Source organism: Zootoca vivipara, chromosome 1 (assembly GCF_963506605.1).
Source record: "Zootoca vivipara chromosome 1, rZooViv1.1, whole genome shotgun sequence".
NCBI lineage: Eukaryota > Metazoa > Chordata > Lepidosauria > Squamata > Lacertidae > Zootoca > Zootoca vivipara.
The window spans coordinates 26590179-26616875 of record NC_083276.1 but is presented as its reverse complement, the minus strand read 5'-3'; the positions used below and the strand labels follow the sequence as shown (position 1 = coordinate 26616875).

The following is a 26697-nucleotide window of genomic DNA, read 5'->3' as shown; positions in this document are numbered from 1 at the left end:
AAGCTATACGCCGGCTCCCTCGGCCAATAATGCGAGATGAGCGCGCAACCCCAGAGTCGGTCACAACTGGACCTAATGGTCAGGGGTCCCTTTACCCTTTAAGCTTACATTATGCAGGTCAAAAATTTGACCAGGCACCAGATTTTCTATTAAAAATATAGATATCATGCCAACCACAACAGGATGACAGCATTTCCATCTCACTTGTGAAAATGTTCCAGTAAGATGGATCAGATCAAAAGGTCCATTGTATTCATTACAAGCTACATATATCTGACTACTGAAAGTCATCTCTTCTCCCTCCTCCTCCTCCATAAAGCCCACCACTAACAGAATATGGTTTTTCTTACAGTGTGATATATTGTACTTATTTATTTTCAAGAGTCTAAAATTCACTGGGGGAAAGATTGAAAAATGCTCAGGTGTAGTTCCCAGAACAGTTGGCTTCAAGAAAAAAATGAAATAACTGAAAGAAAGAAAAATCCCATACCAGATTGTTCTTCTCCATCAGCTGGTTGTGAAGTTGAGTCTGTTTCTCTCTTTCATGTTCCAGTTTCTTACACTTTAGCTTCCAATGTCTAATAGTTTCCTGAGCTTTCAGTTTTAACTCCTCCCTCTTCTTCTCATTCTCTAGCCTGAGTACTTCAGATTGCCTGAATTCAGCTAGGTACCTCTCTGCCTCCTTAGTCGAATCTTCCAGTTGCTGAGCTAGCTCACTAACTTGGAGTTCTGCAGCTCTGCACTCATTTTCACAGATCTTGTAGCTGCTCTGTATCTCCTTCAGCTGGCTCAGCATCCTTTGCTGCTGGGCCTCCCTCTTTTCCAAGTCGGAGGTTAAAACCTAGAAATCATCACAATATATTAACACATTATTTCTTGGGGAACAGAGACATACATGCACATTTAACAATTTCCAGAGGGGTAGCCATGTTTGCCTGTGGCAGCAAGACTTGAGGTCCTAGCAATTTTTTATGGCGTAAGCCAGAGGTGGGGGAATCTATGCCTTCAAGATGTTGCTGGACTACAGCCCCTTATCAACTCTGACCATTGCTCATGCCGGGTTAGGCTGAAGGGAGTTGGGAGCTCAGGAACATCCAGGAAGGTCACAGGTTCCCCATTCTCAGATTAAGTTTTTGCAGACTAGAGTCCAATTATCATGAGAAGCACAAAGTGTCATACTAAGTTGGCAAGCATATAGAATCACATGTGGGGTATGTGTTGGGGTGGTGGGACAGAGAGAGGAATGAAGTTACAAGGACCCAAAATGCAGAGAGAGAGAGAGAGAGAGAGAGAGAGAGAGAGAGAGAGAGAGAGAGAGAGAGAGAGAGAGAGAGAGAGGAGCAGACAGTGATAATTTTGTAAAACAAAACAGGTACGGTGACTGATTATCAGTTAACAAATTTGTATTCCACTTTTTAGGAGAAGATGCCTCACAAACTAGGATGCAAAATGCAGCAATCACCAAAAGCAATACAAAAACACAATTTTAAACTGCTTAGAAACGGTCTTACAAATCCTAAAACTACTGACAATTGACAAGACAGTGTTGGTAAATTATACAAAATGTATTGTTTTAACTTTTGGGCCGCTGGGCTCCTTCGGGAGGAAGAGAAGATAGAAATTTAATTTCACGACGACGACGTTCCGACAGTGGTCAGCTAATTAATATATGTAGTACAAAAAAACCCTTTAACCTCAATTCAAACCACAGGAGACAGAAATAAAAACCCTGTTGGACTGTAGTTCGGTAATTTCACAAGGGAGTCGTTGCTCCAGAATCAAAAGCCTTCAAATGCAAGGCGAGCAACAGCAACCATTTTCCAGCTCCCCACAGCTGTGCCTGTTCGAGAGACACTTCCTTGCTACTGCCAATGAAATAATGGATTTGAACTGCCCTATGAAACAATGGCAGCAAGCTTTACAGCCAACTTTGAAAACAGACATCCCCACTGTCCCACAAGACCAGTAAGCGCACACACACACACAAGAAGAGCAGAAGGCACACTTATACCCAATGTGAAAAATTATGTCCTGCCAAATGATATGTCCTTGTTCTATGGAACAGTAGATTTTAAATCCTTTTATATCACCACTCTTTCCACATCAATTTCATTTTTATTGCCAGGGAACCCACACATATTTGCCAAAGAACCCTCTGCATATTGCAGACTATTCTGTAAAGGTACCAGGACAGTGGTTTGCAAACCCCCCCCCCAACACACACACATGGACCACTTTAAAATTGCTGGCAGTCCTGGCAGACCACTTCATGACTTTTCTGCCTGTTGCAGCAATAGCAATGCGCTCTGCTAGATGTTGTATGATTTTCCATCGTGTTTTATTGCTTGTTTCTTCTTCTTCTATTGCATTTTACTGCACTACAAACCGCATTCCATAAAATTCAAATTGCAATACAATAAAATGCAATATAAGAAATAAAAAGAATCAATAAAAATGCAATTAAGTATCAGTATGAATATTTAGTATGGGCATGCTCCTGATCACCTGAACGAACTGTAAAGATTACGGGTGGTCCATGGACCCCAGTTTGGGAACCTCTGCTCTAGGAGGCGCACAGAGTTCGTGTGGCCTGCTGGCTAAGCTTCTTGGGCCATGCTAATGGAAAGCATGGCCAAGATTACACCAATCACTCTCCAAGTGCATGGCAGTGGCAGGCAAACACTCAAAGCACTCAAAAAGCAAAAACAAGCCATGTTGATCCATAAAGGGGGGGGGGGGGAACGGCTCAAAATCCACTGTCAGGTAACACCTTTCATTAGGACCAACTCACAAAATATTGAGTTATCACTGGGGACTGTTCTGCCATTATTTATCTTCCCACCGAAAATACCCTTGTCAGCTTCAACACAGTTTTCAACACCACCGCTACAGGACAGCTGCCGAATCTTCCCAACAAATTATGCATAGTTAACCATTTTTTAAGCTAAGTTTTGTTCTTTGCCTTTTCTCGAAAAATATATTCAAGCTTTTCAGCTGGCAAGAGACTTGAAAAATTTCAGCCCTAGTCATTAAAGAACAACGTTATACACAAATGAAAACAAGAGTGTTGGTGCTACGGTCATTAGTTTAAACTGGTTTTTTAAAAAAATTTAGACATTTTCTAATGTGTTGGAGCCATCATATACTTTCTTTTAGACCTTCAGGCGTTATAGATAACCTTTCTTGCTCAGCTACCTAATAAGTGATGTTTTATACGCTCTGATGAGTTCAATTCCAATGGAAGATTTGTATTAATTAAACACAGTCTCCAAGGGCTATAGATTCAAATTCTGAACCTGACAGGTGTGAGAAGATACAGACAAAAACCATCTGAAATCATTACATTTAGCCTTCCATAAATTTTGTTAAAATGTCTCACCTTCAAACTTCAGTGCTAGATTATTTTCCTTACAACAGCTGTAATTGTTTCCCACCCGATGATAAAATCCCTATCCTACATAATGGCATCTTCAGTCTTTCTGGGTCATTAAAAGTAATTATTTCTCCACAAAGCCTATGAGAAAAGATCTTGTACCTACCACTGTAGTTTCCATGTAGTAGTTAATGAAGCAAGATTCTAAGCTTAGGCAAAGCAGAGAAAATATTAAGATAAATTATCGTGTTAAAAAACACTGAACAGTATTTCATCAGCAGTTAATATTTTCTACTCCCCACCCCCCACCCCTGATCAAACTTTTAATTAGACTATTTGCTTTAAAACACACAAGTACATAATTAATTCCTAGTCACCAACTATACAACTGATTGGTAGCAGGACAGACCTGATCTACACTGATAAAATATATATGCAAAACATGTACTCATATATTTTGCAATTCTGAAACTAAACACAGCTAATAAGGAGAAATAAATCTTCCTTGCTTTGCTTATTATTAAGTAAGAAGTTTATACTTCGGGGCTTTTAGCACAGTAGTAGCACTTCCCCTCTTCATACTCCTCTTTATACTCAGAGCAATTTATCATCATGGAAGAACTACCTTTCTTCAGCCTTAATTTTTGGCACTATGCAGGTGCATTGGTTGCTATGGGCCATAGTAGAATACCAACTATGCTCAAGCCCATAAATCTCACAAGGCTTGAATGCATAGTTGTGGCTTGCACATCTTCCCTCGGGGTAGTACTCCTGTTGCAGGGATATTAGCTTGGAGTGAAAGCCTTGAAGGAAGGCTCTGGAGCAGCTTTCGAGGCCGTGTGGGAACTGCTGAAACAGTGTGGTGCGGCTATTGGGTTACAACTAAAATACCTTACAAACCACACTGGATAACAAAAAAAAAAAAAACCATGCAGGTCAGCATCAGCTGGGACTGGTGTTTCCTGGTTTGTGCACTGGTGCCCTCTGTGGTGGCACCCTGAAGACTGCAGAGTGGAAGAACAAGGGGCAGAATTGTCTTCACAGGTCCCAACAGGTTTCCACCTTCCTGGTAGCCCATTGGCTCCTCCACGCCTGACGAAGCTACAAATGCTGGATCTTTGCCAGGGCAACAGCCAGCCTTTGGCCTTAAATGTATGGCTTTAAAATTATCTGATGGTCAACCAGCCTATCTATGCTTTGGTCTTCCTGCTCAGCAGCTTCCTCTCAACCTTCCATCACCCTGGACCACATGACAGCCCTTGCCCCCATTCCAGCCAAGCCTCCTTTGCCCAGATTCCTTGCCTTGGACCCCGACTCTCCTGCATATCTTGCTTCCTAAATCTGTCAAGGCATGCCTATGGAATCAACCCTGGTGCTTCACCCCAACCAAATCCAGCCCTACGATGATTCCTTTTCAGCCCTCTGTATTCTGCTCCATAGAGCCCAGTGTAGAAATAATTATAGGTGCTGAAATGTGTCCTGTGTTAGGCTTCATTCATCCCAAAGGGCCTATTATACCTAAAATTGACTTCTATTGCTATAACTGGCATGCTCATGTTTGCTGCCAACATCACCATCTATGATTTATTCAATATCATTTAAAGTGTTTGATGACAACTAACCAATAAAATGCTAATGATTGGAAAAATACTGGATTCATAGTTAGAATCCAATAACTTCAGTTGTAAAATTTAGAATACTTTGTTTTTCTTCCCTGGGTTGTTTTTTTTTCAAATGAATTTAGTCCGGTTTTGTGTTTCTGGACAACTTATCATACAATATACAAACCACATGGCTGAAATATTCAGCAACGTTGTTGGAAATATATCTGGTGCCTGCAATTACCCCCAAAAGCAACACAATCCACTAATTACTGCTGTTTGTATTCCAACTCCAAAAAAGGTTTTAAATTGTTTAAAAGTATTTTAAGGTTAAGAAAATTCATATTCTATTCCAAAACTAAAAGGTTTTAAGGCTGAAAAACAGATTCTTACATGCCAACCCAACACTGCCACACAGTTTTCACAGCGAAACTGTCAACACAATCTTAAGCCTGACATAATTGGAATAGATTTTATAGGCAAAAGTAATCATTTTCTGAATAGCAGTTTTTAAAAATGTACTTTTATCCCATTTATCCCCCTGAATATCATTTGCTGGGAAAACAACAGTGCAGGAATGGAAAGTTGCCTCCATGTCTTGCTTGTGGGCTTCCCATAAGCATCTGGTTGGCCCCTGTGGGAAGCAGGATGTTGGACTAAATAGGCCTTTAGGCAGACTCAGCAGGGCTCTCTTTTTATACTCCCGCTTTATCTAATAGCTCAAAGCAGCTGACATGAAACAAAACAGTGTGACTGTTTTGAAGGAAAGCTATTGTAATATATAGGAACACCTGGTCTTAAATCAGACCTTTGCCCACCTGGTTCGGTACTGCTCTACAACTGACGGGGCTCTTTAAGTTCTAAGGCAAGGGTCTACTTTAACTAAAGAGGAAAGGGTGCATGTGCTCTCCCACTGTGATATGATGCTTTCCCAATAAAGATGCAGCCATCCTATTTCCTCCTGGCAGGGCAAGAGTGCAGCAACTTTCCCCTTCATGGGAGAGCCTACTAATAATTTAGCACTTATGGCTGCAGTCTTGAACTACCACGCCAAGTTCAAGATGTTGGTACTGGAGCTTGGGACCAGGATACTGAAAAGATTGCCTACACCCAATCGATCACTGCACTCTGCAGGAGAGGGCCTCATATGGATGCCATCTTATCAGAAGGTCCGTTCCTTACAATACAGGAACCGGGCCTTTATGCGGTAGCACCTAGCCTTTAATATTAGGCGCCGCCTCTGTTGTCTTTTCAGCACCTACTAAAGGCCTTCCTCGTTCAGCAACCACACTTCTAAGCAGGGAGCATTCAATAAGGCACTCTCTCACATCAGTGCATAACACATCTCACCCAATGATGGACTGGAAGTCCAGGACTGCAAAGAAGAGTCTCCTCCAAAGATCTCAAGGTATGGACAAGATGATAAGGAAGTGACAATCCCGATTCTCTGGATCTAACCAAATGTATTTACTGTGCTTTCCTTAAATATCCATTCAATTGATCAAAAATCCTTGATTAACCAAAAAGTTAAAACACAAACCCGATAAACCCTTACATCTGACAAGTGACTAGTGTATGTACAGATGATGCAGTTACTAAAATTAAATATTCTAGTCCTTAATATTTTTATTATTTAACAGCAAACCCCAGCATCTTCTATAACTTCATTTGAAGTCTATTAAGTGCATTCTAAATTATACCGTAGGTATTTCACACAGTAAGTGGTCAACCTGTCTTGGGACATTCTAATTTCAGATTTACTCAGCCAATAAATTTAAATGTGTTACATTATGTCCTCATTTCCCTAATGAAATTTTAACTTTTATTACAATATTTGACTGTTGCTGCACTGTGCACTGCTTTTGAAATTATGAAAAGAGACTAGAACTTTGGTGGTTAATCTTTCATTACCGAATTGAATATATATATAGTTCCCTATTATGCTGTTTGTCAGACTGCAGCTAAAAATACAGCCAACCTGAAGTAAAATTCATGAGGCACAGTACATTATGGCATGAAAATCTCACCTCCAGGCATTCCTACGTGCCTGCACAAATAGCAGCTTTCACCACAGATCGCAACGTACAAATTTATTTCATACAATTTTATTCTCACAACCCTGCAGAGGCTGGTTAAACTGAGGGGTCACCTACTGAGATTCATGGTTGAGGGGGAATCTGAACTTGGGTCTCCCCGGTTATAGTTTAACATTCAAGGCATAACTACCAGTGCTTTGCACAAAGTCAAATTTATAGGAATCCTCCAGGGCTTTCTTCTCTGACTCCATCCACATCTTGTTGTTGTTTAGTTGTTTAGTCGTGTCCAACTCTTCATGACTCCATGGACCAGAGCACGCCAGACACTCCTGTCTTTCACAGCCTCCCGCAGGTTGGCCAGACTCATGTTGGTGGCTTCGAGAACACTGTCCAACCATTCCGTCCTCTGTCATCCCCTTCTCCTTGTGCCCTCAATCTTTCCCAACATCAGGGTCTTTTCCAGAGAGTCTTCTCTTCTCATGAGGTGGCCAAAGTATTGGAGCCTCAGCTTCAGGATCTGTCCTTCAAGTGAGCACTCTGGGCTGATTTCCTTAAGAATGGATAGGTTTGATCTTCTTGCAGTCCATGGGACTCTCAAGAGTCTCCTCCAGCACCACAATTCAAAAGCATCAATTCTTTGGCGATCAGCCTTCTTTATGGTCCAGCTCTCACTTCCATACATCACTACTGGGAAAACCATGGCTTTAACTATATGGACCTTTGTCGGCAAGGTGATGTCTCTGCTTTTTAAGATGCTGTCTAGGTTTGTCATTGCTTTTCTCCCAAGAAGCAGATGTCTTTTCATTTCGTGACTGCTGTCACCCACATCTTAGTCACTGGTTGAGAAAAGGAGGGTGCATCCTCAAAATCGCCCTCTTACTAAATATTATCATTAACAAGATCTGTGTGTAGGAGACGCAGATAGGAATACTGTGGTAAAACCACAGTCATAGAATCACGGTGGTACTACTATTGTGACATGAAGCAACTACCATCACTGCTGCTGCAACGATTGGCTAGGCATGACAGAGCTGGCCTCCCAATGGCTGAAACTTAATGGCCTGGTTCGCATATCACTCTAAAACACAGTTAAGATTAACTATGGTTTAAAGGTGAACACACAGCATTCCCGATCTCTTTGACATAGCTGCCAAGTTATACCTTTTTTTAAGGGAAATTCCCTTATGCTGAATAGGCTTCCTCGTGAGAAAAGGGAAAACTTGGCAGCTATGCTCTTTGATTGCTTCCAAATTATGCCCTTAATACCAGGTGCCTGCAAGACAGAGAAAGGCTGTGAATATGACACAGCTGTGCTGGCTGGCAAAAACATATTGCGAGTCCAGCATAAAAGCCATGAGTGCAGCTGGAAGATTCTTCATCCCACTGTGCAGGCCTGCACATAGATTAGGAGAATATATCATTGCAACCTTGTCTTCAGCACTTTTCACACCAGAGGAGAGAGGTGGGTAGAATGTTCTCTTCATCAGCAAAGAAGAAATCTCTCTTCTCTTCTGGTTCTATATTTCTCATGCTATAGTGCAGGCATCCCCAAACTTCGGCCCTCCAGATGTTTTGGACTGACCACTGGTCCTGTTAGCTAGGGATCATGGGAGTTGTAGGCCAAAACATCTGGGGGGGGCACAGTTTGGGGATGCCTGCTATAGTAGAATGCATTGAGATTTCAAGCTCATCTTGGCTCTCAAGAAGAAAGGAGCACTTTGCTCCCTTCTCCTACTCTTGTTGTGGACAACAAAATGAACCAAGACCATGAACAGATGGCTCAACCTACTGGCTCTGTTTGAAAGAAATCACAGGAAAACAGAAGATTGAATTTAAAAGCCCAAATGGGAAAATCCTGCCTCTGCTTCTCTGGGATTTTTGGAACACATTACAAAAATCATTTAAAAATCCCCCAATACAAGCCACATTAATTTTTCAGCATGTGCTACAAGAGGCCAAAAGACGATTAGACAAATTCATGTGGGATAAGGCTATCAGTGGCTAGGTTCTATCTCTACTATCAGAACCGGTATGTGTCTGAATATCAGTTGCTAGGAATCACAGATGGGGAGAAGGCTGTTGTGCTCAGCCCCGCTTTCCGACCTCCCATAAGGTTTGCCTATCTACCACTTTTTAATAATATGCAGTCATGCAACCTCCTTCAATTACTACCTCTTTCAGTTACTATAATTTAAACACTTTGTTATTTCACTCCTAAAGCTTCTTCAAATTAGGCAAAAGTCAACTATGGGCTTATTTCCTGTTCAGATGAATCCAAGATGATGGAAAAGAAACGGATTAAATCAGCAACAACCACTGATGAGAGAATACTAGGAATTCTTATGAATACAAATAGCTTATGAAGGTTAATGAGGTTCATCGTGGGTTTAAAATAAGAGAATGAGTGTATTTTGTATGTACAGTGAGTCCTCCAATTTAAGGTCTAGGTAACTTTTGAAAGGTACATTAGTGCAAGCTAAATTACCTTTTTAGTGCCAATTGTAAAATATCTCTCTATTCTTCCCCCTCCCGCCAACAAGTATCACAAAGTTGCTTTGTATAGTTAGTTCAATAGAAGTTCACAGAATAAAGCAAAATTAGAAGCTCTTAAAAAGGCATCAATAGTTGTATTTAAAGAGAAAGAATACAACACTCAACTAAGTCATGGTTCCCCCATGCCTGCCCCACCTCCCCTTTCTGTATAATTGCTGCACAGGAATTTTATTCAGGTTATTTTGAATCCATATGGTCTGGGAATTCATCCTGTTAGTTATCATTATTTACTATTTATTACATTTTTATCCCGCCTTCCCAACTAGGGCAGCGTTTCTCAACCGGTGTTCCGCGGCACAGTAGTGTGCCGCGAGACACCGGCTGGTGTGCCGCAACGTGCGGCGAGGAAAAGGGCGCTTTGCATTGCTCACGGACTTCCGGCGAGGCAAGATGGTGCGCGGCGCGGCAGCGCGAAGCTCCTGAGAGCGACCAGCGTGCCCATGCCGCCAGCCTAGCCTCCGGACCGCCGGAACCGCCGCCGCCGGTACGCGGGTGCCAAGTGAGCCCAGCGGATCGACCGGGGAGCCGCTGGAGGCCCCCCCCCGCGACCCCACCGGAGCGACACCGAAAGCGCCTGGCTGGAGGATCGACGGACCCCTGGGCTCCACGGCAGCCGCGTGGGCGTCGGAATCGCCCGGCGGATCAAGCGGCCGGGAAGAGCTCCGAAGCCCGGGACCTCCCACCACGCGACGGCCCTGCCTCGTCGCCGCAGCCGTCGCCACCCCAGCCGCCCCAGGAGAAGAGGAAAAGGAGGGAGGCCCCCCCAGGTGAGGGAAAAAGGGAAAGATAGGGAGGAGAGGGCCCCTTGCCACCCCCCAACCCAGGTGAGAGGGTAGGGAACCTCTCCCCCCCCCCCAGAGGGAAACCCCCGACCCCCCCCAACGGCCACCACACCAACACCCCCCCAGGACAAGATAAATGTTACTTTTAAGTTGCTTTCAATGGTGTGACTTCTAAATTTCTGTGATTTTTGGACAGGTTTTCTGCTAGTCTTACTCATTATTATTTTCATATCTATTGTTGGCTTTCAGCATTTTGCTGCTTATTCACTTTTTACCACTTAGCATAATGAAATTTGCTCACATGAGGTTTCTTTCTCTCTGATATACTAGTAACTAGTTTGTTAAGTGCAAGGTAGTCATTTCCATGCAAGTAAGAAAAGATTCAGACCTCAAAAAAGATTCAGATCTCAAACGTCACACCCAGCTGCAGCCTGAGTTGTTAAAATGTTGTTCTTCAACTTTGTGATATATTTTCTTATTTGGTTTTAAGTAGCTTTATGGTTTTCACTGTATGTGTTCATAATTTCTGTGCGCCATATCGGAAATACAGTACTACCTATTACAGCTCCATTGATACGGCAGACCTTCTGACTCAAAAGCTCTCCCCCAAGGGATATTTGGATATTTATATTCAGTGGATAAAAAACGGGGCAGGTGCTGGCGGGGGCGCGATGCTTGCCTTTGAGATGTGGGAGCGAGGGGGCAAGCAATGACCCGGAGAGGCAATATTTTTAATGGTGGTGTGCCTCGTGATTTTTTTCATGGAACAAGTGTGCCTTGGCCCAAAAAAGGTTGAGAAACACTGATCTAGGGGCTGAGGGAAGCCTGCATGGTTTATTGTCCCATTTTTATCTCACAACAACCTTGTGAGGTAGAAGGCTTAAGAGATCATGGGTGACCTTGTGCGAACATGCTTTACGGCTGAGCAGAGATTTGAATAGTGTCCCCCTGATCCGACTTAAAACGTACATCCACAACACTGCACTCGCTATGGTTAATCTTAACTGACGCTTTAGAACTGGCAGTGATCCCCAAACAAGTAATTGTTAAGTGTTAAAGCTGATAGGAGCAGTTATTTACTTGACAAGGGAATCATTGCTAAAGTCTGTAGGACCTGAACGTTTATAATCTGGATGGAGTAGAAGGGAATTCAAATACATAGCCTGAAAGAGGGGTGGGAAATATTCAGCTGTGGAGAATTTCAACTTGATTCCTCTGCCATGCACACATTTTTGAAGCATTCGCCTTCTAACTTTCATTCTTGAAGAATTCAAAAAATAAAGGTTAGCTCTATCATAGGAAGCGGGTGCCGTGGAACAACCCATGAACTTTGCTTAGGAAAAGGTATTTCCAGAAACCTAAATCCCTGCGGAAATATTTATGGTATTATACTTAATAAAGTAATTGTGCCCTGCCCTATATAGGCCATGGATGACATAATGGAACGTCAGAGTGCCAGAAGACAATCCTTTGTTCTATGCTGTAAGCTCAGCTCAAGCCAATCCTAGCTTTTCACTGGCGGGGGGGACAGGGACACACACCTCTTTATGAAATATGCACTTTTCCATACTGCAGTATTTTTCCAGCTCATCTTAAATAGGAAAGCCTCCCCCACCCAACCTGTACAGAATAAACCATTCTAAGATTATGAAGGTGTTCTTACAAGAGAAAGGGGGATCTGAATCCATCTTGTCAACAGTTCTGTCATTTACAGAACATAATGAGAACCTAAAATTCCCCAGTGCTAACAGCCATTTTTAAATATTAAATGTTTGCATTCGTAAAGCAGTGCACAATTATGAACACTGGTGTGCAGGATTACACAAAGTGCAGGTGAGTTTTCAAAATTATCATACTACTCTTGAAAATAATTTCTGATTTCATTCTCCACAGCATGAGAAAATGAACAGAAATCCACCCCATTTGCTGAATTTCGGCTCAGAATAGGTGTGGGGCAAAATTTGTGGGAGCAAACTGGATAGCTCAGTTGGTTAGAGCGTGGTGCTGTGATAACACCAAGGTTGCAAGTTTGCTCCCCATATGGGATAGCTGCATGTTCCTGCATTACAGGGGGTTGGACTAGATGATGCTCGGAGTCCCTTCAATTACACAATTCTATGACTCTAGAAAACAAAGGAAGGTTGTTGGAAGGGAGAAATTATTTGGAAACCCTAAGAGGGCAGTGATGGAAACAGTGCAAGAGTCCTTTAAATCTATTAGCACTGTTGCCTGCAAACCTCCTCTCAGAAGTGGAGATTCCCCACACACACACACACCATTTGCATGCATGCAGGCATAAAGGTAAAGGTAAAGGGACCCCTGACCATTAGGTCCAGTCGTGACCGACTCTAGGGTTGCGCGCTCATCTCGCATTATTGGCCGAGGGAGCCGGTGTATAGCTTCCAGGTCATGTGGCCAGCATGACAAAGCTGCTTCTGGCGAACCAGAGCAGCGCACAGAAATACCGTTTACCTTCCTGCTGTAGCGGTACCTATTTATCTGCTTGCACTTTGACGTGCTTTCGAACTGCTAGGTTGGCAGGAGCTGGGACCGAGCAACGGGAGCTCACCCCGTCACAGGGATTCGAACCGCCGACCTTCTGATCAGCAAGCCCTAGGCTCAGTGGTTTAACCCACAGCGCCACCTGGGTCCCCACATGCAGGCATATACACACTGAAATGCCAAAATGACTGGCCCCAGCAGCTATTCCCAGTGTCTGCGATAAATACACAGCTTTATTGGCTATACATTTGTAACCGTGTGTGCGCGCGTGTGCATGCGCACATGCGTGCACGTGCATGCGTGCGCAAGATTCAGCCAACAGAATCCAAAGAATCTCAGTTTGAAATCTACTACACATCCTGTGTAATAACAAAATGATAATCAAAGGAAGTGCATGGCTCATGCACTTCAGAGGCAGATAGATGCTACTTCCCTCCCCTATCACCATAAGGCAACTTTGCTCTTCTGAAACAAGCTTGTCCAAAACCATCTGGAAAAAAGCACAAACCCGTATTAGATTTGCAGCTGGAAGTAGTACTATAAAGAACAGATCTGATGGAATGCTGTTTTACTACTGTAGTTTTCAAGTTCACAGCCTTTTGCGGCTTAATGTCGCATCAAGAGGGAAATAATCCATTTCCTTTCCACCTCCTGCAGCTGCTGCCACCTCCCTTAGAGGGTAACAGCAGGAAGTAAAATGTGTATTATACGATTTGTTCTTGTGAGACAGACCTCTAAGCCTCTGGATTTTGAACATACAGAAAGCAGGCTCTTTTAACCTTGTTCTATCAATATGTATATTTTTTATTAAGCGGAACAGTTGGATTACTGGAAACTGTTCGGCATCTAGGAAGTGATCTGCCGCAAAATTAAATTCTTGAAAAGCAAAGTTTGCTTCCCTTGCATATACTACTTTATTTGGCACTCTTGTTATATCCAAAGGTCACTACGGTAAAATAAGAGATGTTAGATTTTTTAAAAAATGGAGAACAAAATATTAGTATGTTATTATACTCCATTTTACACATAGAAACATAGGGTAGGTTCAACTGACCAGCCCTGTCAGCAGAAGTCATGTGCAATGACTTCTGCTTGTGCAATTCAGCTTTCCTTCCTTCTCCCCAAATTGGCTCGGGGTGTTCAAGAGAACCCCCAAAACAACCCAGAAAGGGAGGAAAGGGGGCATCAATCCATCTAGAAATCTGCAATGCTTGCGCAAACAGAAGAAGCGTTGGGAAAGCATGACACTGCATTCCACCCACAGAAAGTTGCCTTATGCAGATCTGGGCCACTGGGTCCATCTAACTCAGTATTATCTACACAATGAATGGCAGCCCCTCGCCAGGATTTCAGACAGGGGACATTCCCAGCTACACCTGGCGATCCCAATGGCTGAACCTGGGACCTGCTGCACACAAACAAGTGTCTCTCCTACTGAGTTATGATGGGAAGCAGGAAAAGTATGACTCTGAAAAAATATTAAAGACCTATCAACCAGATTTACAACAAATAGCACTTTGCATCCAGAATGGATTCCTACTTATTTTGTCATCTATTTCGTAAGCTCTTGTTCGAGTTAAAGTTGACAAAGGGATTGCTGAACTCTGGTTTGTCCTTAACATTCCTCGGAGCAAGCTGGCAACTTCCAATACAATCCCACAATTACATAATTATTACAAGAAATTAAAGATTACTTTCAGACGTGCTGTTACGCCAAATTAAATAGCGCTGCTCTAATGGCTGCCCATTTCTGCTATTCTGAGTTGATTAAAATGCATTCTGATCTTCAAAAAGTAACAGCTGTGTTGAAGGGTATTTTTAAAATCACAATGTAAAAAGACAAAAGAAAACTTAACTAGCTTTATAGAAGGTCCACATCACCAGCAGTATCTTACCAAGTTTATGATCACAGAAAATATCACAGTATCAATGTACAGTACTTCATCTTGACTCATATATTTGTAAAATAAGGTACCAGCGGCAAATAATAAGAACAAAGAAAATGTCTCTTTCTGAGGCCCCCACTTCGGAATTTGAAATGGATGGTTGGATTCAACTAACTTGTCCTGCTAGCAGCAGCCTGGTCAAAAGCAATGGGGCTTCTCTCCCTTCTACCCCTGGGCTTTCTTCATGCACCCCAACTCCCCCAAATCAGCTCAGGGTGATCAGAAGAACCCCCAAGACTGTTAAGCAGAAGGAGGAGAGGTGAGAGGATTCCACCAGGCAAGCAGAAATGCTTGAAGTGATTTGAATGACCTCTGTATAAAATAATAACAAAGAAATAAGGAAAATTGGTATGATATGTTGTAAGAATGTATTAGAAAATATGAAAAGATGAAGGTAATAATCATATGTACATTCGATATTAGAATTTTTAAATGCACCGGGAGTTGATGGGAAGTCTATCACACCTTAGTAAGAACGTTGAACAAAAGAGATTGTATAAGATTGGATAAATTTTTATTTGTATATTTACTTAAGATTACTTATAGAAGATCATTTTTGGTTTATATAAGTTTGTTTTTGTTATGTATGAAACTTAATAAAGCATGGAAAACGAAAGAAAGAAAAAAAGAAAGAAAGAAAGAAAGAAAGAAAGAAAGAAAGAAAGAAAGAAAGAAAGAAAGAAAGAATTGCTTGCAGTGACAGAGCAATCTCGGGATTTTTTTTTAATGTTTGACGTTCTATTGTTGTTTTATATTTTCCTGGAAGCCACCCAGAGTGGCAGGGAAAACCCAGCCAGATGGAGAAGGTATAAACAAAAATTATTATTATTATTATTGCTATTTTGAATTCCTCCTGCTGATTTTAGATGTATGTTCCGGGGATCACGTCTAAAGTCAAAATCATGCATAATCAAAACACATTGGGGTCAGTGGTGGGTGGGATTGCCAAAGTCTTTTTTCCTGGTTGGATGCCTGAGCCAGAACACCCACCCCTTATTTGTTTGCTTGCTTGCTTTACTATATGAACAACAACAATGCCTTTTTAGTAGCATTGTTTAGTAGCAGTTAGCAACAACTGGTGCTAACATTATGAAACTAGCACATGGCAGGTTTAGAAGAAATCTGGAAAAAAAGATTCAGTAAATGCACAAGTCATTGATATCAGCTATCAGCTGGTGGCCGCCTCTCCTCCATTTCGCTTGGTTGCTGGGTGCAAGGTTGATGCCAAATGAAACATCAATTTAATTCGGAATCGGGTATCCAGCAATGCTTGGTTAGACTGTGTGGCTGGACCAGCGTGTATCCAAATGGTTCCAACCAACAGAGATTCACTTTCTTTTATAGCAACTACAAAATGGGAGAATGATGTCTATGTGATTGATGGTGTGGTAAATCTGGGCTGTTTCCATGCACAGGAAGAGATGAGCTAAATCTGCTGACTACTGTGATACGTCTGTTCCTTTCACAAACAGAATCATTCTTATTTGGCATTATTGTGGGCTACTAGTTTGACTACAGAATTGGAAAGTGCAGTATAAGAGGTTCACCTTTGTTTGTGTTGATGCAACTCAAGGCAATTTATGTCGCACACCAACATTGGGGGGGGGGGTCGGAAGCGAGTGCTGTCAACTGCTAGCTCTTTAGGAAAATCCGAACTTCAGATCAGTTCTCACAAAGGACAGATGAAGTTGCAAAACATACTGCAACACTCCAGATGACATGTGAGATGTTCCTGGAGAAACAAGATGTGATGGAGAAGGGATCAAGCCCATCCTTCACCCAGACATTTTAGTTTTCATGCGTAGGTATCCTTTCCTTTGTTATGCCATGTTACGCCATGGGGTGAAATTCCATTCTATAAACTCTTACCTGCAGTTCATGCACAGGCTTACTTGCTATTTGTGTGGCCACACTTCAGCCACAAATTGCCACTCAACAAGTAGTAGAACCTAAGCTTAGCGTTTAAAGAGATGTTTACCTCTATTTGTATTCCAAGCTGTGCTTTCTCTTTGTCCTTGCGCTCTATACATCGCTTCAACTCTTCTATCTCTGACATAACAGCACTGTGATTCAGTTTTGCTCTCAATTCCCAGATCTGCTTTTCCATCTCTTGTTTCTCTGGATCAGACCTCTCAACCACTGGAACAAATGTGGCATGATTTAGCATAAGAAAAATTACAACAAACAAAAAAAATACATTCATACATAAAACACACATGGCTGCAGGAAAATCAGAAACAGCCAGTTCCAGTTTTGATTAACCGTTTCACATAGTATCCAGACCCTAAACAGTGGTTAATCTTAACGATGTTTAGTGGAAACAAGTAAAGCACAGCTTGCATGGTTCAAATGACACACCAAACTGAAGCTAAGCAAAAATCGCAGAGACTTCGAAACTCCTCACTGTGGCCGTGTCAAAATGAGATTAATAATAATAATAATAATAATAATAATATTTTTTTATTTGTACCCCGCCCATCTGGCTGAGTCTCCCCAGCCACTTGAAAGTCTTCGAGCTCAAAGGAATCTATGCTTGTTCTCGCAGATCAAATCAGCCCACAAAACAAAGTTTACTGACCAGCAGTGTTGGTGGCCTTGACTATAGGCTAAGATGATAGTTAGAACTCGGTTAGAGTAAATACCAAATTACTTTAAATTTCTTTTCAATTTTATGAGCAGACTGACATGGCAAGCACAGGTCTCCATAAATGATCTTACTGCCTCCAGTGCCTTATGGATTACTCTTGGGTGGGATGAAGATTAAGGCAGTTCAAACCTTGACCAAAAAAGAAGTGGGATTCCATTGGGTTTTAGGCAGGCCTGGCTTATAGACAATGGCAGCAGACCACAAAGATAAAACACAAAAATCTGTCATCTGATGAAGATGGGTGCCCTCCAATTTTGCTTTAAAAAGGAGGGGTTTTTTTTTTAAAAAAAATGATCTGTTCATTCTATTTTCTGTTCTTTATTTGTTTGAACACCTTCTGAACTTCCCTGCAGAAAATATTGTGTGAAACAGCCTCAATTTGATAGTTCATGAGAATTTTCATGCATCCCATACTGTTAGATAACTGCACTTTCTTCACCCTCCTGCCTTCCTTCAAGAATATTGAAATGAAATGCCCTCCCCAAATTCAATTACCTGAAAAAGGGTCCATTTCACTTATTCTGTATTCAAGCAATATTGTCTAAGTGTTTTCTATGACATTTTCTGAATGCATATGATGAATACTTTTTTTTAATACTTTGGCTTTCCTGTTAATTATTCTTGGGTAAATTAGATGCATTGTCATGTCAGGAAGGCAAGCCATGCTCATGTTTTCCCTGATAGAGTGAGAGCAGTGCCAAGTAACAGAAATATCCACGTTTCGAGAAGGAAAGCCTGCCACTGGACCTTGGCTAGAAGCATCTCCATTCATACATTTGAAAGGATATACGAGGGATATTGAGGCTTGAGGATGCAACTGCTATTTATAGCCGTTTTAAGCATACCAGCAGGGCACATTTAGAGATCAACCTGTATTGATTTGTTCTACATCACATGCAGGGACCAAAGCTGAGCTCTACTGAGCACAGCTGATTTGCAACCTCCATTTACTGCCACACAGCGCTCCCCTACTAGCCCTTTGAAAATGAATGGCTAGCACACAACAGTAGATTTCAGTGGATTGCTTCCAGACCCTACTGATGCAATTACTTCTAGTGCATGCTCCAAATCTAGCTCCCAAGATTTTTTACACACTACTGCCCACCTCTGCTATCTCTGTGCAACTTCTACCATGCTCATTACGATAGCAGGGACCTACAGCTCAGACAAGACAAGCCCAAATTCCAATTCACAATCCTTCAGCAGCCTGTAAGAAATCAGATCCTAGTTGGTTGCCAGCCTACCTAACAAAAAATGTATTAGCAAGGCTTTTGCTAAATCAAGAATTTAAGATATGAAATATGAACTACCTAGCGTTTGCTAAACTGCAGCTTCGATAATGGCTCAGATTTAATTTACACAACTGATTTCACATAAATCTCTGAATCAACTTTTGTCTATTTCGGTCACAATGAGGAGAAGGTTCGATGTGCTGAGATTGTGAATAACAGACATTGAGACATATGCTTTTTTCACAATTTGATTTTGCCCACAGTTCTCTATTATTGCCAGCTTTCAGTAAACCAAGACTTGCCATTTCAAGTGCTGAGTCTTCCTCATGGTATAGTTACTATAAGGTCGTATTTTTTTCTGTCCTGAATAGTAGTGGGAAAGAGAGTGTTACCTCTTTGCCTCCTCCTGTCATCCTTTTGCTCAGCTGGATGGTTCTGGTGATGCATGGCAACCTGAGATATTTGATGGTGCAGATTCAGTCGTTCCTCTTCTGCTCTAAGGAGTTGGGAACGAAGATCCTCAATCTAACACACACACACACACATATACACAGACAAGTGCCAGCTTTTTTAACAAACCAGAAACCAATTTCAATAAAATGTGGAGGCATATTTTCACGGACATTATCAATTCTTTAAAAGACCCTAAAGCAAAATGTGACTATAACCCATTATCCATACACTATACTTAGCAATGAGCCAAGCATAAGCAGCATGAGATTTCTGTTTTAAATGGAAGCTTTAGATTCAAGAGGATATCCCTGCCTGGCTCCCCCTTTATCAAACTGCCTGGGTCCTCATGCTGTTGTTGAAAGGAGGCCGCTGGGACCTCTGATCTTATCAGTCACTATACTGCTTTGCCAGTGAGTATCATCTCACTGCTGCTACACTGATGTGCTGTTTTGGAGGATTTCAGTAGCCTTGGTTCTTTTATTAGTTTGGTTTTACATTTTATTTCGTCTTTTGTAAACTGCTTTGCCATTCTTAAAGAAGCGTTGTTATCTAAATGAATTAATAATAGGAAAAATAATGCAAGGGATCTCTCTACATGGAGTCAGAAACTCTGCCTACTCAAAAGGTTCCCAAGCACATAGAGGTTCCTTCAGAGGCTATGCATGTATGGAATGGGGGTAACAATCCCACATTGGGCCCTCTGAGGGCATTCTGCGTAATTTTGTGCACTGCAACACAGAGATGGGGCAAAACTGGGCTGTTACAAAACCAAGGACACCAACCGAGCCTCAATGAAACACAAAGAGGTTTATTTGACTAGCTGGTTTTGCTTCTGAATAAATTATATAGCTAGAGGCCAGCAGAGAGATTAGCCACTTCAAGGCAATTTGTTTTCGCAAAGTTATAATTTGCTTGTGCAAAAGTAATACAAGGTAAAGCAGTTCCAGGGCGGAGGGTGGGGTGCTGCTGGTGGAGGAATCCAATCGCTCTTTTCACTGTCTTTAGTAAATTACTTTCTCTGCTCTTTCAAAATATATTGAAATGTGCCCAGTAATTTATACTATCACAACATTAAACAACCTTTAAACCCAAAGAAAGTAAATGTGTAATCTATTTCATCATATCCATAGGTATGCAGCTGTGAATGCGTAAGTCAGAATTTATTTTTAACCAAACTAAGAAAACAGCTATGGAGCGTCTTATTTGGCGTGACAGAGTCCGCAGAACTAATTTTCTAGAGCGTCAATTGGAACAGAATAAGATCCAAATGCAGAGTGATCCCTGAAAGCAAGCACTAGGCACAGTCCAGCTGTGGCAAACTACAGTACTGTATAAGGTAAGTCCTTAAAGCTTCTAATGCTATCATGTAGCTTGTTGTCTCCTCATGCTTTCATACAACATATTCAAGTGCTAGCTTCCCCTACCCACCCAGTGTGGTGTAGTGGACAGAGTGCTAAACTTGGACCCAGCAGACCTGGTTAAGATCCCCCCCAATAGCTATAAAGCCAAACAAACACACATTCTAAGTGTTCTTTCACTAGAATGAGCAGGATACAAAATGCAAAACATTATATTAATATGCCATGCCACAGGATAAGCAAGCCAGTCAGCTTCTGCTACATTTCTTAAGCTGACTTTGGCAAAACAGCGTCATGTTGCTCTCATTTGCGTGTTACGCTACATCAAACCATGGTTTAGCACAAATGAGCAAATGTCGGACTCCTTTGCTGCTGCACTAAGCAAAGCCACAGCTTGGCTTAGCACGTTGCTTCAACCCAGAGTAGCAGTTCTGCTCTCTGCAGACAAATCATGAGCTGAAACCAAGACCTGCCTTTGGTTTACAGCTCATAGTTTCTCCGGGGAGAGCTAGACCAGGAGCCTGAGTCTGGACAACATGCTAAGGCAAACCATAGTTTACCATAGCAGCACAATGACTGGACTGGAGCAAAGCACCATCTCCTCTCTGGAGGCCTACACATTTGCACTAAGCTTAGCGCCATGTGAGAACCAGACTAATAAACAATCATTCTGTAATAAAGCTTGGTATGCACTTTTGTGACTGTTTTCTTGTCATGCTTATTTCTAACTTCCCACCACTCTATTTGATAGAAAGTTTTAAGAGCACTGCCTACTGTGAACGGAGACAGGTATTTACACAGGAAAGTGGTTACCTGGTGGAGAAGAACCTCTCTGCTGTTTTCCGACTGATCCAGTTTCCTCCGGGACTGCTCCAAATCCTGTTCAAGCTTATTTGGATTAGAAAGAGTGACAAAAAAAATCATTCCACTCCTAGTAATGTCATGAATTATTTAGCTACAATACTTAATATACCCAGAAGTCTGCTGAACGCTCATTTCCTATGCAACACTTTGCTAAGCTCACCAAATGCCTATTATCCCAATGGTTCCTTAGATCAAACAATCTGTTTACAAATACATGCATTTCTTCCTCTCCTAAAAACTATGTTATGTAACTGAGTTGCACGTGTTATCTCCCTCATACTCTAGATGGGCTCCCCTTTCAAGGTGGCAAAACAGGGCAGTTTGAAAGGTTGTTTGACTCATAATAACCAGAAATCCCAGGTTGAGAAGGGGGGGGAAAGTAAAAACCCAAAGGCACATTAAAAAAAGAAACACCCAGAATTTCAAGCCAGAATGAAGAATGGGCATTGCAGATGTCTGTGATTAACTCAAAACTGAACACAAGTTCTTGAAAGAACAACAAATACCCTCTTAGTTATAGTTATATTAGTCCTTGAAAGGGTTTGGAAAGTGAAGCTGCTGCGAAATGCAGCAGCCAGAATAATTTCTGGTACTTGGCTTTCCTGACCACACCACTCGGTTTGAGTCCAGGGCTAATTCGAAATCCTGGTTATTACATATAAAGCTCCAAACAGCCTAGGACCGTCCGGGATATTTCAAGGACCTTCTCCTCCTGTGTTAACTTGCATGACAGTAGCAGTTGGCAGCATAACAGCGGCAGTGTGGTCCTGCTCACTGGCTTCCAATGCTGAGTGGGGTTGCCTTTTACTGAGAGGGTAAAGGGGTGGGGAGTTTGGTGCAGTGCAGGCGTGATGCAACAAATCTGATTCCTATTTATTTATTTAAGGTATTTCTATAATGCTTCCTATTTTGAATTCCGAAGCAGTGTGAATAAAATGTGTTTTACGCACACACACGAACACAGAATAAGAAAGGTCATCATACAGACAGAAAACTGCCTTATAAGGCCTGCTAAAATAGGGACGTCTTAGTCAAGTGCCTGAAATTAAGTGCGGGGGGGGGGGGGCACCTGACTATTCTCAACCAAAAGGGAAGGCCACAAGATTGGGTCCACAATGCTGAATGCAAGGCCTCTGGAAGTTATGAGCCAGTTACCCAGCCAAGTTCCACACAAGTTCAGAACTGGGAAGCCAGATGAACAATGCCACCCAGCTTGTACCACTGCCGCCACCGGCTACTGCTGCCTAATAATATTGATCAGAGAATAATAATTCAGAAGAGAGGTATGCTTGGCAAGGGGCCAACAGAGGATCTTTTGAGTGGTGGCTCCCCAGTTGTGAAAATCCCTCTGAAGGGAGGTTAGTTCAGCATTTTTATTTCACCAAGCTTTCGCTGCATTTTAATTCTTGCTTTTTTATTGCATTTATCTTATTGGTTTCATCTCCTACCCCCCTAGTTTTAATAGCAGTGAGTGTTTTAACCGTTGTTAAGGACCAAATTTATCTGCATGGGCCTCAACAAGTATGACGCCTTCCTGTTTATGCAGGCTTAAGTATTCTTGATGTCGGTCACCTTGGAAGAAGCAGTACAATCTGGGCATGTGCCACTGAAAAGAAGCTGGACATCTTACTATGAAAGACAGAGTTTGATGCTGATACCTGCTATTATATGTTAAAGCAAACATACTACATATTTTTAAAGCATGGGTGCAAAAGCCACTGCATCAATTGCAACATGAAGATACTACACCATGAACATTTTTTAATAAAAAAAAACTTACTTTGTTTTTTTCACCCTCCATTTTCAGTACTTTATTCTTCAAGACAGTTTCCACTTCATTAGCTTTAGCATCTTGTTGTTTTAAAGCCTTGAAGGGAAGAAAAGGGGAATTTGTTTCTTTTTTACAAAACCATCAAAGCCTTAATTTATAAAATATGCTGACATTTGTATTATTTACACATGCACAAACACAGCAGAACACACTGGTGTGTGAGATTATATCGTGCAAAGCTATAAATAGATGTATCAAATGCATAGTGTCCGCAACTAAGCTTGATACCTCACAATGCATTAGCTTCCATACCCCAGTAAGCAAGCTGAGCCTCAGCCTGCCTCAACTCCCCCTTCAAAACACAGAATGTTTAACCCTTTCCCAAGCTGGATGTATGCTCAAAAACATAAACTCCCTCACCTATCTTAACTCCCAAAAGATATATAAGATCCCCTATCTTTTACCTCTTGAGGAGAAAAAACAGTGGGGTGTGCGGAGAAATTTTCACTATACAGATAGCTAGGATGGAAAGGGTTAAACCAGGCATCTCCAAACTTCGGCCCTCCAGATGTTTTGGACTACAATTCCCATCTTCCCCGACCACTGGTCCTGTTAGCTAGGGATCATGGGAGTTGTAGGCCAAAACATCTGGAGGGCTGCAGTTTGGGGATGCCTGGGTTAAACAGCCCTCTTCTGCCACTCAATCGGAAGTCGCCCATCAGGTGGTGCTGTGGTCTAAACCACTGAGCCTCTTGGGCTTGCCGATCGGAAGGTCGGCAGTTCGAGTCCGCGTGCGGTTTGAATCCTTGCGATGGGTTGAGTTCCCATTGCTTTGTTCCAGCTCCTGCCAACCAAGTAGTTCGAAAGTACACCAGTGCAAGGAAATAAATAGGTACCGCTGCAGCGGGAAGGTAAACGGCATTTCCATGCACTCTGGCACTTGTCATTGTGTCCTGTTGAGCCAGAAGCAGTTTAGCCATGCTGGCCACATGACCCGGAAATCTGTCTGCGGACAAACGCTGGCTCCCTTGGCCTGAAGCAAGATGAGTGCCGCACCCCATAGTCACCTTTGACTGGACTTAACCATCCAGGGGTCCTGTACCTTTACTTTATCTGACAAAAGCATTGCACTTCCACTCAATATGTCTACCCAACATTGCTGGAAGTGATAAGCAATGGGGCCATCAGGCAGGAGGCAGGCTGTATATTTGCAGACAAATCTACAATGTCTGTTATACTAGAGTGCAGAAAAACTAGAAGCAATAAGTAACCGCGGAAGATTTCGCTAACACGGAATAGGAATTAGGCATCTTATCATTAAGACATCTTAAAGCAGTCTTGGAAATCAATATGCCAACCTCAGCTTATCAAAGCAGCACTGAAGGATATTTAGGCCATTAAGCAGCAATAACATGAAATAAAAAAGCAATCTCTCACCCCACTGGTATTTCAAATAAGCCATTCCATTTTATTTTCCAGGTACAGTAAAAATAAATAGTCCATAACTGTATTGGTTTTACAAAAAGCAGGTATATGGCTAAACAGCACATACACACACACGAAAGGAAATTTTCAGAACCAAGAAAAATGCAGAGTCTCTCACATACCACGCCTGCGAGTAAATCAAACCTATTTTGCCTAGGTCTGTATGTTCAAACCAGGCTACTGCCTAGCCTTGCCTATTCAGCAGTTCCCATAGCTGAATAACCAAGGGAGCATGCTGCCAGTCTCCTACTGGACCAAGGGGCTATTCCAAAGACCCACACAACTGGTTCTGCATGATCAGAAGGAGGGGCTTTGGATTTGTGCTTCTCAAAACAGCAGACACCCACCATACACAGCAAGCTGCTTTTGAAACCAAGGAGACTTTCAAAAGCAGTCTGTGATAGAAAACCCTACCAGGCATGCTCAAGCTTGTGGGAATGCCTAAAGTGGCGCTTTGGATCCCAGCCCATATTTACCAGGGAGGGGAATCAGCCCTTTGTTCATGTTTCTATTTAATTTCTTTAAAGTGATTATCTGGATAGAGGGAAACAGTCCTTTATGATTAAGTGTTGCAAAGAGCGTAACACTTAAAACTTAAAAAAACAAAAAACACACATACACCCAATGTTAATGGCAGACACTTTCCCCCAAAGAGCCAACTATCTAAGTAAACTACGATAACGCTGTGGAGTGACAAATCGAGTTCAGATAAGAGCTACAGCAATTACAAAGTCAGTGTCATACGGTGTCAAGAGCAATTGTGTTTGCTGCTATATTTCTCTAATTAAAAGTTATGGAAGAATAAATAAGAAGGTGCGTACTACAGGCACAGTAATTGTTAAATAGGGTTATTCTCAAGACATGCATGTAATAAGAAGCTGGGGTTTTTTTCCTCTAAGCCTGGGAAATTGCAGACCAATCAGCCAGACATGAATCACAAGTAAATTGATGGATGGTGCTATTAAAGCCAGGGATGCCAAATATACAGAAGAAGGAGAAAGAGAATCCTTCCCAAGGAAGAATAAGCACCATTTCTGCAGCAGGAGGACGCGCCTCACCAACCTTCTTCGGGAGTGTCAAACAGGCAGATAAGTGCAATTTAGCTGTTATTCAACACGTGGACTCTCAAAAACACTTCTGATCGGATCAAAGGCCCATGAAAAGGAAGATCCTTTTACAGAGGACCAAGCAGCAGCATTCTGTCAAGCTATAGCAGAAGAAAAGGTGGACCATTCCACCAGCTTGCCTGGAGGACAAGCCCTATTTAGCTCCTTCCTCCATCAACTGCCACCTGGCAGAGGGAGAGGGGGAAAGCAGGACCACTCCATCAGCCCTGCTGAGATCAGCTCTGCTTGACTCCTCCTTCCCTCCATTCCAGCTGATCAATATAAGAACTGACATGTGTGACTTCAGGAAGCACCCCTTAGATTGTAAACTTGTGGGCAGGGACTGTCTTGTTTCCATTGATCTTATGTAAGTTCCTTCCGGGGGTGGGGGGTGGGCTTACTTAAAACATTTAAGTCGTGCTGGCTGGTCAGGAGCATCCTCAGAAACACCACCATCCCTGAGCCTGGCTGGCAAGTTTTTTTCAATGATCCGCCCAGCCGGCACAACTCTTCTCCTTGATAAAAATCACTCAGCACTGACAAGAGGCAAAAAGCCAGGTGTCTACAGGCCCCACTGCTTATCACTGCTTATCGCCCAGGAGACACTGAGAGGGAACAGGTGCTATGCAGCCCAGAACCAGTAGCATCCTCTTCTCCTCCACCACTGGAGGAGGTCAAGGCTCCTGCTGCATTAAGAAGGGTTGGGCCACGTCCAGGGTTAGGCAGGGCCAGAAATGATGGATATGGGCACTGAACATATCCATCATCCATTTGTCTGTCTAGCACTACATTACCACACTTTAATCCATCTCTGGATTATATTTGTGCAGTGCATCCCTTTGTGGGTGGGATGTTTTTAATGCATTTCTCCTTCCTCTTGGTTTTAACGTATCTATGTGGGGCTTATTGTCTATTTGTTTGGTTGGAAGTTGCTTTGGGTTGCCCTAGGCAAGATAAAGGGACTGACAAATTAAATGAATGAATGAAT

The 26697-nt window shown here is 42.3% G+C and overlaps 1 protein-coding gene across 6 annotated transcripts in view; it reads right to left on the bottom strand.

The window, feature by feature from the left end:
• Positions 1 to 26697, bottom strand: part of CEP128 (centrosomal protein 128) — a 181036-nt gene that overhangs the window by 125546 nt on the left and 28793 nt on the right. For all 6 annotated transcript variants that reach the window (XM_035107853.2, XM_035107862.2, XM_060272451.1 and 3 more), the window contains 5 exons: positions 23128 to 23214; positions 21297 to 21371; positions 19065 to 19197; positions 16772 to 16932; positions 491 to 841 (listed from right to left, as the gene is read on the bottom strand). In XM_035107853.2, the coding sequence (XP_034963744.2) occupies positions 491 to 841; positions 16772 to 16932; positions 19065 to 19197; positions 21297 to 21371; positions 23128 to 23214 (807 nt within the window). The remainder of the gene's footprint in view (positions 1 to 490; positions 842 to 16771; positions 16933 to 19064; positions 19198 to 21296; positions 21372 to 23127; positions 23215 to 26697) is intronic.